The sequence below is a fragment of the Mercenaria mercenaria genome, chromosome 12, assembly GCF_021730395.1.
Source record: "Mercenaria mercenaria strain notata chromosome 12, MADL_Memer_1, whole genome shotgun sequence".
Taxonomy (NCBI): domain Eukaryota; kingdom Metazoa; phylum Mollusca; class Bivalvia; order Venerida; family Veneridae; genus Mercenaria; species Mercenaria mercenaria.
The window spans coordinates 47,990,498-48,005,442 of record NC_069372.1 but is presented as its reverse complement, the minus strand read 5'-3'; the positions used below and the strand labels follow the sequence as shown (position 1 = coordinate 48,005,442).

The window sequence follows — 14,945 nt, the reverse complement described above, 5'->3', positions numbered from 1 at the left end:
TCATTCTCTTTCGAAACTTATTCCTGCTTATACTGATAAAGAGAACATCCAAGCATAATATCCCTTCCTCACAGAAATGGCGAGAGTCAGACAGAGCTCTGCTAATTTGGTTAGCTCGGTAGATTGTAACAGTCTTCAGTGATACTGAAAAACTGCAGTTGCCACCGTTTTCATATCCGGTGCAAAGTGTGAACACAAGGCATGCGATTAGACTGGTTCTACGCCATCTTCTGTATCACCAGAATAGCTTTGACGTCATCAAAGTTTCCGGTTCAGGCATTTCGCTGGTTCTCTTGTCTCGAAGCTTGATCCAGTGCAAGGATCCAGTTTCTTCAAGCAGCTATGTGTTTATATGATTTTGATGAAAGAAGTAACACTGTATCCGCATCTCCTCGAGAGGAAATCGTTCTTGTCCTGGACCTCAGTCTTTCCCTAAAAATAACATATAGATACCCTCATTGCTGCACTTCAACAGCAAACAAAACAAGTAGTAAAAAATGTGTGACTTTACAGTAGTTTGAAAGACCACATTGAAATTTACATTACTGGCTGGCCTTAACCAAAGGTTCAGGGCAAGCTGAAAAGCATGGTAGGGATGCCCTGCGTCAATCGTCCATAATATAAATTAGAAATCTACTTCAAACTAAAGGTAAGAAGTATATCAAACTTGGCCTGTAGCGTCATGACATTGACCTCAGTCTTGTTTGATCAAATAGTTCCCTTTGACAGCGTATATCAGTCAGCAATAAAACTTGCAAAACCTTTAAACAACTTCTTCAGTGGATATTTCACTTACATTGTACTTGATCTGTAACGTCCTTGGAAATGCCTTTCACGAGATTGTTCCATGCAGCTGTTTCGCTTGACAGCGCTTAGGGACCAAAAGGCAACAACATGAAGTGACCCTTAAACGAATTTTTTTATGAATTGATGGATGTCCACCAGTAGTGGAAAGAAACATTCTTGTACCAACCTTTCATCATCATCATCATCATCATCATCTGTTTTATTATTTATAAGTAGATCTATTACCTGCAGTGGATATACTTCCATCGAGCACATGTTGGTTCCATTAATAGCGGCAATATTTATATTCATCCCGTAAGCACATCCATACGGTTTACTTTCCATGGCAGAAGAACATTCTTCAATGGTATTACACGCGAGTAGTGAACGCAGCAGTATTGCCAAGGGAACTCCTGTCCTATTTGCTTTCTTTGGTGATAATGAGTTCAGGCTTATTACCAGAGACTTATTCATTCCAAAGCAAAATCCTGTTAAATAACCCGGGTAGCTGAAAGATACAAACTGCTCAATCACGCGCTCTTTCTCGTCTGCTATAGTCACGTGCACAATATAAACGCGGGAAGACACGTCTTCTGTCCAGTCGTCGTTATGTCCGATAATCCTGCATTGTTTTCTATTAACCAGAACATCAGTGCATCCTTTCTCACCATTTTCTTTGTCATCCGTTCTTCTAAACATTTCTTTCAAGTCACAAAACTTTAGTTCTGATGAAATCTGCAACAGAAAAAGCTCTTCAAACTTCACTTCCGCCCCATCCGCCATGCCCTGGATTTCTGACATAACATTCGAATGGGACGTACGGCCGGTTGACATGTACTGATCAACTAACCTTTGTCCTTCCTTTCCGTTGTAAAACGTTCTATACTGCTTAAATTCGTTTGAAGTGTCCATGTAGTCCTGAATCCATCCTGGAATAATTAATTAAAATCGAATAAATAATATTTACAAGTAATGAGTATATATGTTTACAAGTACATAAATAAAAAGCCTCAATATAAATGTGAAATTTATAAAAACTACAGGCTCGCTTTCGGTCATGCTGTATGGATGAAACTTACATTTAACAAATCTAAAACATCTCTCATTTCTTTTATTGGCGCAAATAAACCCGGTATAAAATTTCCTTATTCATTATTTTTGCCTTTTATTTTGCCGTTTCATTATCACTTTGCAGTGACCTTGTCCAGTCGCAAAGTGTACTCTTATATCTACTTTTTATCGACGACAAGTATTACGAAAACAAAACGACATAGAGAATTTTATGCCGGGTTTGTCAATGTGCAATCTTTGTTTTTCCTGACTATATTGAACTTTCAATTTTTCCAATAATCGGTATAATCGATTTTTTGACACATTAAACAAAGAAGGATAATTTCGATTTATTCGCTATATCTTTTAAATGGCTTAAAATAACGAATTTGCTTCGGTGGCATTCGTTGATTTAATATTTCATCTAAATGATGATATAATTTTAAATGTTGTAAGTTTACGCTTTCGCTTACCCTTTGGACTTTTAAACGTACCACCCTTGTTTTCCATTGACGTCAATTGTAGATGTCTATTTTTTGCTAAAATGTAGGGTAAGTTTTGTTTGTATATTGTTCAAAGTACGAAAATCGGTGAAAATAATCGTTTTTGCTTCGGTGATGTTCTACAGAATAATTATTGCTCGAATCAACTGTGCAAAAATAGTTTTAAAAAATATTTTATTTAACTTACCCTTTTGGTGTTTTATAACATCACCATTACTTTTAAAATGAAGACTCGGGCCGATTCGGAATTTTCCGGATTTTTCCGAATGCGAGCAGACGACTCGGTATACAGGTAGTTTCAAGTTACGGCAAATTTTATGTCAAAGTAAATTTACGTTTTTAAATACCTGGATGTAATTATCATAATTTATCAATTATTTTGCGTCTATTTTTCATAACAATGATTAAAGGTTATACATATTTTGACATGCGAATGCGTGAAAGAAGGGACCAGAGGAAGTGAAGTGTTTTAATACGGTTAAATGACAATTTATACATATTAATGAATGATAAGATGGAGAGTAAATTATCCGTATTTCAATCTTTTAGCATGTTAATGAAAACTCTGACAGCGTAAGCGAAGATTAATTTAGAAACTGACAGTTTCATATCGGGATTTTTATTTCAATCAGATGTAATAGATATAAATTTTTGAGTAAGCTCTAACTGATACTTAATTAGATAGTCCCTTGCTTGTTACATTTATTACCTTTTCACTGTAATAAAATTTTAACACCATGCATGGATAATTATGGGGGTGATAGTGGATATTTCGCACTTTTATAGCACATGCCACTTTGAAAAAAGGAGGCATTTAATAACGGCAATAAAATGGGAATTAATAAAAAAAAACAATGTTTTATTCTTTATTAAAGTAAACAAGACATTACGAATGATTATGTTTTTTTTTTCGACTGCTTCATTGTATTGCTTGTTTAAGATCATTATCTGTTCTGTTTATTGCTTATTCAAGCGACACTTAAAAACATTTGATTTTTAAATGTAAAGTTACAAATTCTGAAGTGTGCAGGCTTCCGTACATGAAAACAGGGTACATCGCTCCGTGGGCATCAATCTCTGAATAGCTTTGTCCCCTTCTTTCAAGTACATATTTCGCACGTGCAACTTGGGTGTTAGGTGCATAGGAAACTACAAATTTTGCCATGATTGTCATTTCTTCATATTTATACAACGTGTCTATATATGTCAAACTTTACTTTCTTATCCGAGAAAATATTACACGTTTGTAAGCTATTGATGTGTATATCCAATAAACAAAACGTATTGCAACTTGACGTGGGTACATGTATTTCATCTCTATTTTTAAAATAAAACAGTATTTATTTCTAATACATAGCAATGGTAATTTGAATTATTTCAAACAGATAGTCCCTATCCGTTTTATTAGGCCAGTAAAGAAATAGACAAATTACACAGTGTAACATTTCCTTTTTAGTTAAATATCTTCAGTTAGTTCCCGAGTTTAGTATACTTAACAAAGTTATAAATTAAAACTAACATTTGACTTGACTGTGAATTAAGCGATTCTATTTTCATACCAATATATAGAAAAGAGAAAAGTTGTTAACATGCGTACACATTTATATTTGCATATTAGGTTTTCAGTATTCTACGGTGATACATGAAACTGAAGTTATTCATGTGGTTATTATATACGTACAGTGTTATAGTTTGTGTTGATGTAAACACGTTTATTGAAATATTACAATGTTGACTTACACACTTAAATGATAAAATGCTTTCACGGGGAAAAAGACATTTAAGTACTAACTGGAACGACTACAGACCTTTCTGGTACTACTAGCTAAATATGTAAATAAAGATGCAAGGGAAAGATATGATATGCCCTTTAAGTGTACTTATTTTCTTTATTATTTTACTTAAATTTTATTATATCTCAAACTTCACTCTTCCTTCGCTCATGTCACATCACTCTCTACAAGTGTCTTTAATCCGCTTAAAACATAAATGCTAGGTAGAGTAAAGACTAAGTTCCTTATTACCTGAAGGCAATAAATATCGATTTTGTAGATAAGGTGATTTATGACCCCCGCTTAATCTCGGAAGTTTACGTAAAATTTACGGACGATAACGATCATACCTGTCGCATTATCGATTTTTCTCCAGCTAGGCTTTGTACAGAAAGTTCGATATGATCATAAACAAATGCGGCAATGGTTCCCTGCCGTGGCCTTCGACAGAGCTATAACTTTTATCAAGGAATATTGAAGCAGCATATTTATGATGAGCCATGTAATTACTTTCACACCTCCTCCACCCCAAACTCCCAACACACACACAAACGCTCTCGCGTTTCCATCCTAGAAAAGAAAATAGGAAAATGACACTAAAAAATACAAAACGTTAAAGCTCACCTTTGAAGGTAGTGCCAATAGAAAAGCCTACATCGTAGTGACTTCTGGCTCGAATATACAGAACTGGAAGGCTCTCAGTTTGATCCATAGCAAAATGTTTTCAACGCTAAAAGAAAATTTTGTATGTCCTGATAAAATGTTTGATACGTCTGCGATAAGTTTAAGATAGTCACGAACATACATATATTAACATAAAGTTTACTAGTTTACTATGTGTACATGATGACCTTACGATATAAAATTGATCAACTCTGTAGCTGATAAAAACATTGTCCTAGACTTGATTTTTTATTTCTTTGGCGTTAAAAGCGATTAATCCTGCTGTTTTGAAATTACAAAAGTCACCAGAGAAATATTGTCCCCATGCGAAAATGCGCCAAAAATGGGAAAAAAAGATCAATTTATTAAAGGACGGAAGCATATTTAAGCCGTGCCATGAGAAAACCAAGATAGCGGCTTTGCGACCAGCATGGATGCAGACTGGTCAGGATCCATGCTGTTCGCTTACAGTTTCTCTAATTGCAATAGACTTTGAAAGCGGACAGCATGGATCCTGACCAGACTGCGCAGGCCGATCTGGATCCATGCTGGTCGCAAAGCCACTATGTTGTTTTTTTTTCATGGCACGGCTCATTTTTGACTGAATTACTGCATAGCCGAGTAATCTGTACTCGCCGAGTTGGGAAAATGGACCAACGACACTCGCTCGAGCCCAGTAGTAACAAACACAAAACGGAATTAGATTTAATTTCTTTCTTATTCAAATTTCAGTTTGTTTGTTTGTTTGGTTGGTTTGGTTTAACGTCGCACTGAGCCCAGGTACCCCTCCGTGCATTATTTTATCACGCCGGAAGGGCTCCATGGACAGAACCACCGGCCTTTCGCAAGCCAGCTTCAGTCTGTTGCGGAAATTAAGCGAACATAAACACCGACTATATGTTTTGTATCTTATTACATTGATTAGATTAACCTTTTCTTTTGAGATGTGTGTCTTTTCATATTGAAATCTAACGAGTTGAATAAAATAAAATGCGAAGCTCTCCTGGTACTTTATCATCTTTATTCGACAATTTAAAAATACAACTTGGGAAGGCGAAAATGTGAGCATTTGTTCTGAAACTTCGAAAATATTTTCTTTATGTAGCTATTATTAAAGTCGCTTCGACCAAAATATTCTATACTTGAAACTTTGTCAACGGCAAGGTGTTATCGTCCTAACAAAAATAGAGGATAAAACTGAAGTGTATTTTCATTCTGAATTTACTGGACAAGTTGAATAAAATAATAAAATACGAGGCATTTTTATCAATTTTATTCAACGAGTTTAATAAAATCAACGTGTAAAGACACAAATGTAACATGTAAGCTTTTCCTGCTGGAACGTGTAAGTGTGTAAATGGAGGATATTACACGAGTGTCTTTTCATATTGAATTTATTGAACGAGTTGAATAAAATAATAAAATGCGAGGCTGTGCCGAGCATTTTATCAATTTTATTCAACGAGTTTAATAAATTCAGTGTGGAAAGTCACAAATGTAATATTAGTAGTATTAAATATAGCGTTTTTGAAACATCTGACCCCACTTGACCTATAACCCCTTGGTCCGGACTGACCAATGCCGGACAATTTAAAATCCACAGGTTTTAAACCAAGTAAAAACCAACTAAAAAGTTTTAAATACATATGATATAGATGAGTTTACAGAATAAAATATATTGTTTGAAAGAAAGAAGATTTACTGATAATATAAATCCTCATTATGTTACAACAAAAAAAACGGAGAAAAATGATAAGGGCTACTGTTCATCTTGTGGAAAATGAAATCAAAGTTTGTTAAAAATACAGGGGTAATTTAGATATTCACAAAGCAATGTTACCTTTATTACCTAAGAAAGGTTTAACACTTCCAGGATATAATTATTGTGGCCAGGAAATCCCCTAGATAATGGACCCCCTGTCATGAACTGGATGCAGTATGTAAAGACCATGATTTTTGCTATGACAGTGGTGTAAAAAAGGGTACATGTGATAAGCAAATGCTTTCCAATTTAAATTAAAACAAATCAAAAACATTGGAGAAAAGATGCAAAACTTTAGTTAGTGTAACCAGCCATCAAAACGAAATACACACTTGGTCTCGGACAAAAATCAAAAAACGGGAAAAGGGAGTAGAGCAAACTTTTACTACCCCGGAATCACATGGAGCGATGAATTAGCAGAAAAAATTACAAAACCAATTAAAAAATTTGGGAAACGAAAGTGATAGTTAAGATTTTGTGATATTTTGGGTCAGGTTTTATTTGACTTAAAGTTTTTTAAAAATATAAAAAGGAGTAAAATATTTGTTAACCGTTTTTGAAAATTTAGAAATAGCGGGGGTTTTTCCATTAAAAAAAAATGGAGAATTGTTACTGAAGCATTAAAAAAAAAAATTTTTAAAGGACGATTACCATAAATTTAGGGGTAGAAAGGAAAAAGAATTTTATAATAAAAGTTTGAATCTTTTTTAATAAAAAAAAATTTAATATGTACCTACTTTTAAAAGGGGAAAAGGCTGTAGTAATGAAAGATTTAATAAAGTTTAAAAAGAAATGGGAAATATTTTACAGCAAATAAACTTATACTTTTTTAAAAATTTGCGGGGTTTTGGTTGAAAAATATAACAAAAAAAAAATTTTATAAAAAAATCCCAAACCCCGAACTAAAAAAACTTAAATAAAGGTCTGTTTACTTTTTTTAAGGTGTTTTAAAAGATCCCAAAAGAGTAAAGAAAAATTTAAAAATTGGGTATCGAGTTCGTTTAAAGTAAGCTTAAAAGACTTTTTTTGAAAAAGGTTACCCCAATTGGACAGGGGAAATATTTATTTTTATAAAATTATATACAAACCCAAACAAACACATTAAAGATTTAAAGATGAAATAATTCAGGTTCATTTTAAACAAAACTTTTCCTATACACAAGAATTTTTTAGAATAGAAAAAGTTTTAGACGGACTATAAAAAAAAACAAGCTTTAGAAAAAGGAAAGGATTGAAGATTTAATTTGGGTTCCTTTTTAGCGATTTTGAACAAATTTTTTAGAAAATAAAAATTTTTTTATATAAATGAGTAAAAAAAATCTTTTCTAAAATAATGGTAGAACAAGATAAATTAATTTTCACTTAACAAAACTAGCTGCTGTTTACAAAAAAGTTATAAATTTTGTGGGAGAGTAAAAAACCGGATTATTATTACGGGGTTTTTTTGGGTTGTTCAGCTGCTTAGCATTTGTTCCAGCTATTCCTATTTTGTAGCGTTGCTGGCCCCCTTTCCCAGTAATTACCATATTTACTAACAACTAAACTTGACGACAAAAATTTTTTTTAAAAGCAACATCAAAAATAAAAAAAACTATAAAAAAAGCCGGATTCAGTTTTAGCGTTAATGACCCAAATGACCCGGGAAAAGTAAATAAAGAAAGAAAACAAGTTATTCAGGTTTTTTTAAAAATACAAAAGAAATGCAAAAAAAAAAAAATTCAATGCCTTTTGAAAGTACATGAAGGGAATTTTAAACTTAGGGTTAAAAAATTAAAAAGAAGAAGAGCTGTATTTTTTAAATTTTAAAAATTTTTTCTAAAAAGTATTTTTATAAATAAAAAAATTAAATCATTAAAGGGTAAAATTGAATCAGAAAAAAGTACGTTTTAGTTTTTAAAAGAATATAATCCTAATTTTAATTAATTCCAAAACCAAATTCACAAGGGGCAAAATGTTATGGACCCAAGTTATAATTCATATAACCTTTTGAACTTGCTGCCCCAGAACTTCCCAAATATTTATTTCTTTTAAACTAACAACTTTAAACAGTCATATAAAAATGTTTCTTCTGCAAAACATTTTGATGGGTTTCTGCCCTTTTAAACTTTTTTTAACTAATGTAACATTTTTACAAAAAACATCACGAACGGTGTTATAAATGACTCGAGGGGCGTAAAAAATCTTTTCTTAACTGTCTATTATAAAACCTAGGGAAAAAACCCAATTGATGGATTTTTTATGAAAAAAACCGCCCCAGAAATATGTTTTAAAAGACTTAAAAAAAAAGAAACAAAAGGGAAAGAAAACAAATTTGGGTTTTAGATTATTTAGAAAATCAAAAATTTACGAAGAATGGTTAAACAGAATTTTCAAGAAGGTATTAAATTTTAACATTGTAAAAATTTAGAAAAAAGTTTTAAAAATCTTATTCAAAAGATATAATAATATAAAAAAATTTTCTCAAACAAAAATAATTCATAGGTGCTTTTTTAAAAGATTTTTTCTATAATATATTAATTAGATGGTTAATAAAAGGTGATAGAATGTTTACCAAATTTCTAGCATTTGGGAAAATAATGAATCCAATAAAAATTCTTAAAAAAAGTTTTTAAAAAGAAAAATGTTATTAAATCAAAACTTGATCAAATAGTTAGCGATAAATATAAAATCATGTCATGAAAAATTTAAAAAATTTATAGACCTTTAAAACTTTTAAAAAAATAATTTTTTTTTAATGGAACTGTGGTTGCTATTAACAAAAGAAGAAAATGCAAAAGATTATTATTGCCCCGACCAATAAAAATTCGAAACAACCCTAAAAAAGTTATTGAACCCGACTGTGTACTAAAAAGAAAAAAACATATAAAGAAATTATCACGTCAAAAACCCTTGGTTTTAAATTTCGGGGTTAATAAAAGTGCTGCAAAGGAAAAACCGAGAAAAATGGGGAAAAACAAAAACAAAGGGAAAAAGATAAAATTTAAATATTTTTTTTCTTTTTAAAGAAAATTTTAAAATTTTATTTATTTTTTTTTTTTTTAAATTTTTTTTTAATCCTTTTTTTGCTTAACAAAATTTTATTTTCTAAATATAATATAGATGGAAATCGAAGATCTACAAAAAAATATTTAAAAAATTTTAAAATTAAAATTAATGTGACAAATCCAAAAAATCAATTAATTTAACTATAAACGACCTTATAAAATATTTAAAATCTGAACTTAAAACTTAAAGGATAAAAAAAAAAACGTTTTTAAAAAATAACTTTTGCAAAAGGAAAAAACATAAAATATAAAAACACTTATTTTCACAAAGGCTTTAGAAATTATAACAAAACAAAATAAAAAAAACTTTACTAAAAGTTTTATGAAATAAAAAATAGAATTGGTAATTGGTTTTTCTAAGGAAGTGGCGGGAGAATAGATCATTGATACTCATTATAAAAATAATTAAGTTAGTCCATTGGCTGTTTCAATTATTTAAATTACCAAAACCATTACAACACCCAAATAAAAGGTTTAAAAATATAAAAAATGATGATAAGAATTTTTCAGATGGTCCCCCATTTAGTTTAAAAATTTTCCTGTTAAAAAAACCCTCATAAGTTTCAAAATAAAAAAATTATAAACGCTTGATTTACGGGAAATTTAAATTTCCTGACATTAAATCAAAACTAAAATAGAAGTTTTAAATAAATACTTTTAATATATTTGGTTATGAAAAAAATAGTATTTATCCTTTGTACAATCAAAAAAAATACGAAAAAAACCTGTGACTTTGAATTTACAAATGATAAAAAAAAAAAAAATTTAAAATAATATGATGACTGTAAGCCCTCAGAACTGTAGTCCAACTTTTATTTTGGAAAAGACTTTAAATAGAAAAATTTTCAAAAAAAAAAATAAACAAAAAAACCCTTCTTAAAAGCGTCTGAACATTTTTCCAAAAAAGAAATAAATAACATTTTCCAACGTTTAGCTATTAAGGTACCCAAGGTGTAAAATCCAAAAGAGGGAAGTAAAATACAATTTAAAATTATAAAAAAGGTTAAAGCAGTACCTTTTGTATTTTGCTGTTTTTGGAATAAATAACAAAAAAAGTTTAATCTTTACCACAACGAATCTTCTTATGAAACCATATCAAAATCAATGTTTTGTGGTTAGGGCATAAATTTTTTTTTTTTTTTTGACATAAATAACAAAACCCAAACCCAGATTTAAAGGTCCTAATTAGTTTATAAGTTTTTGAAAAAATGTTTGAGGAAGGGGAAATTGTAAAAAAAATATTTAGTTTTAAATTTTTAAACAAAGAACTAAGATTTAAAAAAAAATAAAAGTAAATTTTTAAAAAAAAAAAGTTTTGTCTTTCTGTAAAAAAAATTTAAAAGGAAAAGAAAAATCCTGTGGGGATCATGCCCTAAACGGGAAAATTCAGAGGAGTGCTCACTCAAAATGTAAATTTTAATTTTAAACAACACAAAAAATTCCGTTATTTTTCATAATTTAAGAGGTTATACGGCATTTTATTATGCAACAAAAGGGAAATTTAAAAAAGAAATTAATGTTATTCCTAACAATAGGGAAAAGATATAGGCATTTTATGTTTTCCCCCGACTTGGTCTTTATTGATTCTTTTTAATTTTTATTCTCAATCATTGGAAAACCTTAAAAAATATCCAGAATTTAAATACTTATCTCAAAAGATTAACATTGGAATTTGGTTCAACCTAAAATTTTTAAAAAAAAAAGTGTTTATCCATATATTCATGGCCAAAAAAAATTTAAAAAACAGAATTCCCTTCCCTAAAAAGAGCTTTTTTTAAATTTTTTAAATGAACACACAATCTGATAATGAATACGACATGCTAAAAAGTTTGGAATAAATTTTAAAATTTAAAAAAGGGGAGAATATCATGATCTAATTTAAAAACTGACGTATTACTTTTAGGATTATTCGAAAATTTTAGAAACATGTTTGGAGTATAAAAATTAGATCCTTGTCATTTTTTTTAGTAGTCCGGGTTAGCTTGGGATCAATTAAAATGACGGGAATTAATTATTTTTAAAATAACGTATGATTGTATCTTTTTATTGAAAAGGGACTGAGAGGGGAAAATTATATTTCAAACAGAACGTTAGAAAACAAAAAATAATGAAGGATTAAAACCCCTAAACTTGACAGCAAATACATTATGTACCTCGACGCAAAACCTTTAGGGTTTGGGTATTTCAACCTTTACCCTTGGAAATTTTGAATTTATACCCAAAAACAATTTAAAAATTAATTCAAAAGGGTAAAACAACTTTAATTAATGTGACCCTTGAATACCCAAAAGAATTACATAAAACCCACAATGATTACCCTTTTTAGCTTGAAAAAATTAAAATCCCCAGATCAAGGGCTTTCTGATTATAGTAAAAATTTAAAAAACAGATTTGAAATGGGGAAAAAGTAATGTAAAAAAATTAGTTCCAACTTAATAAAAAACCAAAATTGTATTTAATTAAAAAAAACTTGAACTATAAACCAATCGGGGTTAAAAGTAACAAAAACAAAAAATTTTAACTTTTATTCATCCCTTTGGGTTTAAAAAAAGTATATTGTTTTTAATACTCAAAAAAGATCAAGCAAAAAATTTCATTTGAAAAGGACTTTTTTAAGTTAATAAACAATTCTGTATTCGTAAACGATGGAGAATTTACGAAAGGGGGTTAATTTTAAATTAAACATGATAAAATATTTTATTAAAATCATACCCAAAACCTCATTTTTATTAAACGATGTTTAACTCAAACCCTTTTTGGTATCATAGAAAAAAAAAATTTGTTATTAAACAACCTTGTTATGTTGGAATGGTTTCTAGATTTTCAAAATTTTAATTATATTTTCTTTAAATTCTTAAAAAAAATACGGGGGTATTGTAATTACTATTCAGACACTGATTCATTAGTTTTATGAAAAAAAACCAAAAGGCATATGGGGTTTTTTTAAAAGGAAAAATTATTTGATAACGTGATTATATAGAATTAAAAATTTTTTTTTGTAATAAAAAAAAAGAAATTTGGGAAATTTAAAGGAAGCTGCGGCATTCCTTTGTTGTTTTTTGGGTTTAAAGAGTAAAAGTATTCTTATTTATTAAAAACGAAGAAAATTTTAAAAAATTTAAAAGGGAATTTAAAAAAACTTTTTGTTAGAAAAAATATTTAAAAAAAAAATTATAAAGATACTTTTTTAATTCCCCCAAAGTAATCACACCTTTAAATTTTCGTTCTGATAAACACAATCTTTCCATTTATTTATAAAAAAAACTCTTTATCTTTATGACGAAAAAAATATTCTTGTAATGGATTGTACATTACTTTTTTTAAAATTAAAACTTAAATTAAAATTAAATTATAGAACCAAAAATTGTTACTGAATATTCATAACGTTTAAAAAATTTAATATAAATAAATCTTTTTTAAATTCATTTGCTAATTAATAAAAATAGATTTTTTTTTCTATTTTTTTTTAATTAAAACTTTGAAAAATTTTAATTTTTCTTTTTTTTTTAGTTGTAATTTAGCTTTCCTTTATTAATTTAATGCTCAAAAAGAAAATTAAGATGAAATTTAAAAAAATTCTTAAATTATTACCATTTTGACTAAACCGGGACTGATTACAGTTTTCCTTTGAAAAAATCCACCATGGGTATCTTGGTAAACTTTAAAACAAGGGAATTTTCTTATTTTTTTTTTTTCTTTTTTTTTATTTTTTTCTTTTATATTATTGAATTCCCTTTAAATTTTAAATTATTCCGTTAATTTCCATGTCCTTATTATTTAAAAATAATTTATAATAGTTTGTTCATTTTGTTTTACTTTTTAATTTTTAGATTTTAACAATAATATACAACGGTACTTTTCTTGTAATTTTAATAAAAAAAAAAACAATAATAACCACAAAGTTACTTGTTTTGTCTTGATATAACTTGTTGTATTTTACTTTGGATATACTTAATTACTTTTTTTGGGTGGGGGAAGTTCCAAATGATCAAATACAAAGCTTTTCAAAAAACCCTGGTTTACAAGTAAAAAGTATTAAAGTAACAAACCCAATGTTTCCGACCAACGAGTCTTTAAAAATTTAAAATTCCCACATTCAACCTTTTTTTTAAAATTTAAAAATTATTTCTACTAAACACCCCCCCTTAAAGTTTTAAATTTTTAATTGTTTTACCTTGTTAAATTTTCAAGTTAATTTTGGTTTGTTTAAATTTTTTTTTTTTTACTATAAATTCGTCTGTAAAGGGCTCCGTTTTGAATCAATCGGGAAATCCTTTTCCACTTAAAAAAGATGTATCAAAGGTACCCTAGACTAGCAGCCAAAATACCTAAACCCCACCCTTTTGTTTTTTTTTTTTGTGTTTAATTTTAAACACTCCCGACCTATAATTTCTTTTTTTGTTAGGTGTAAGATAGGTGATATAAAATTTTTTCTTACATTGCTACTGAAAAATACCCTTTTCCCAAAATTTTACTAACCCGTACGGGCCCTCCAGAAAGGGCCCAATGCCTAAGGGGTAATTTTTTGGAGCTATTTTTGTCCATTGGGGAAAAATGTTTTCCAACAAACCCCCAAACTCCTAAAAAACCACCATTTTTTCCCTTCTGACATTTGTTTTTTTGAAAATTTTAATTTCTAATCCCTTATTATTTGCAACCCTTTTTTAATTTTTATTAATTTTTGTTTTTGTTAAAGTAAAGGGAAGTTTGACGTAATTGTTATGTTTTAAAACTAAAAGTAGTGGAATTTTTTTATTTAAGCTTTTGCTAAATTTTTTTTTTGTCCATCGTTAGGTTTAAATTTATTTCAATATAAATTTTATGCATTATATATAAATTATATTTTTTTTTTTAAAAAAAAACAAGTTCATTTCCAATAGTATTTATTTTAAATGTTTTTCTAAAAATCAATTGCAAACAGAATATTACTGCTGGGGGAAATTTTTTAAATTTTGTTAGTAAAAGCTTAGGTCTTCTGTAGTTACTTCCCTTTTTTTATTCAATTAAAATAAAAATCCAAAAAAATTTAAAAAAAATTTTATCTATTTAAAGACTTTTCCCTAGTCTTTTTTATTTTTTTATAAATAATTAATTACATCATCATATATTCTTGATAACTTTGTATTCTGTTTTCTGGGTAAAAAACCCATTACCAACTTTAAACCAAGAGCTCAAGTGCAATTTCTTTTTCTGCATTAACTTTTTAAAAATTCTAAAAAAATGGGATTATGTTCTTGTGAATTACTTTTGTTCAGGTCGTTGTTAACAAATACATGTTGTGGTTTGTTACCGCCCCTTTTTTCTAAAAGTTATTTTTTGTTGTGTACAGTTTATTGCGTCATCATTTTTCCCGAAGGGATGACCC

General features: G+C 28.9%; 1 protein-coding gene across 1 annotated transcript; it reads right to left on the bottom strand.

The window, feature by feature from the left end:
• Nucleotides 1-660: 660 nt before the first annotated feature.
• LOC123534417 (uncharacterized) lies at nucleotides 661-4,892 on the bottom strand. Its single transcript, XM_053518858.1, has 2 exons — nucleotides 4,736-4,892; nucleotides 661-1,715 (listed from the first exon to the last, which is right to left on the bottom strand). The coding sequence occupies exons 1-2, from the start codon at nucleotides 4,821-4,823 to the stop codon at nucleotides 907-909; spliced, it is 897 nt and encodes a 298-aa protein (XP_053374833.1). The 5' UTR covers nucleotides 4,824-4,892; the 3' UTR covers nucleotides 661-906.
• Nucleotides 4,893-14,945: the final 10,053 nt, after the last annotated feature.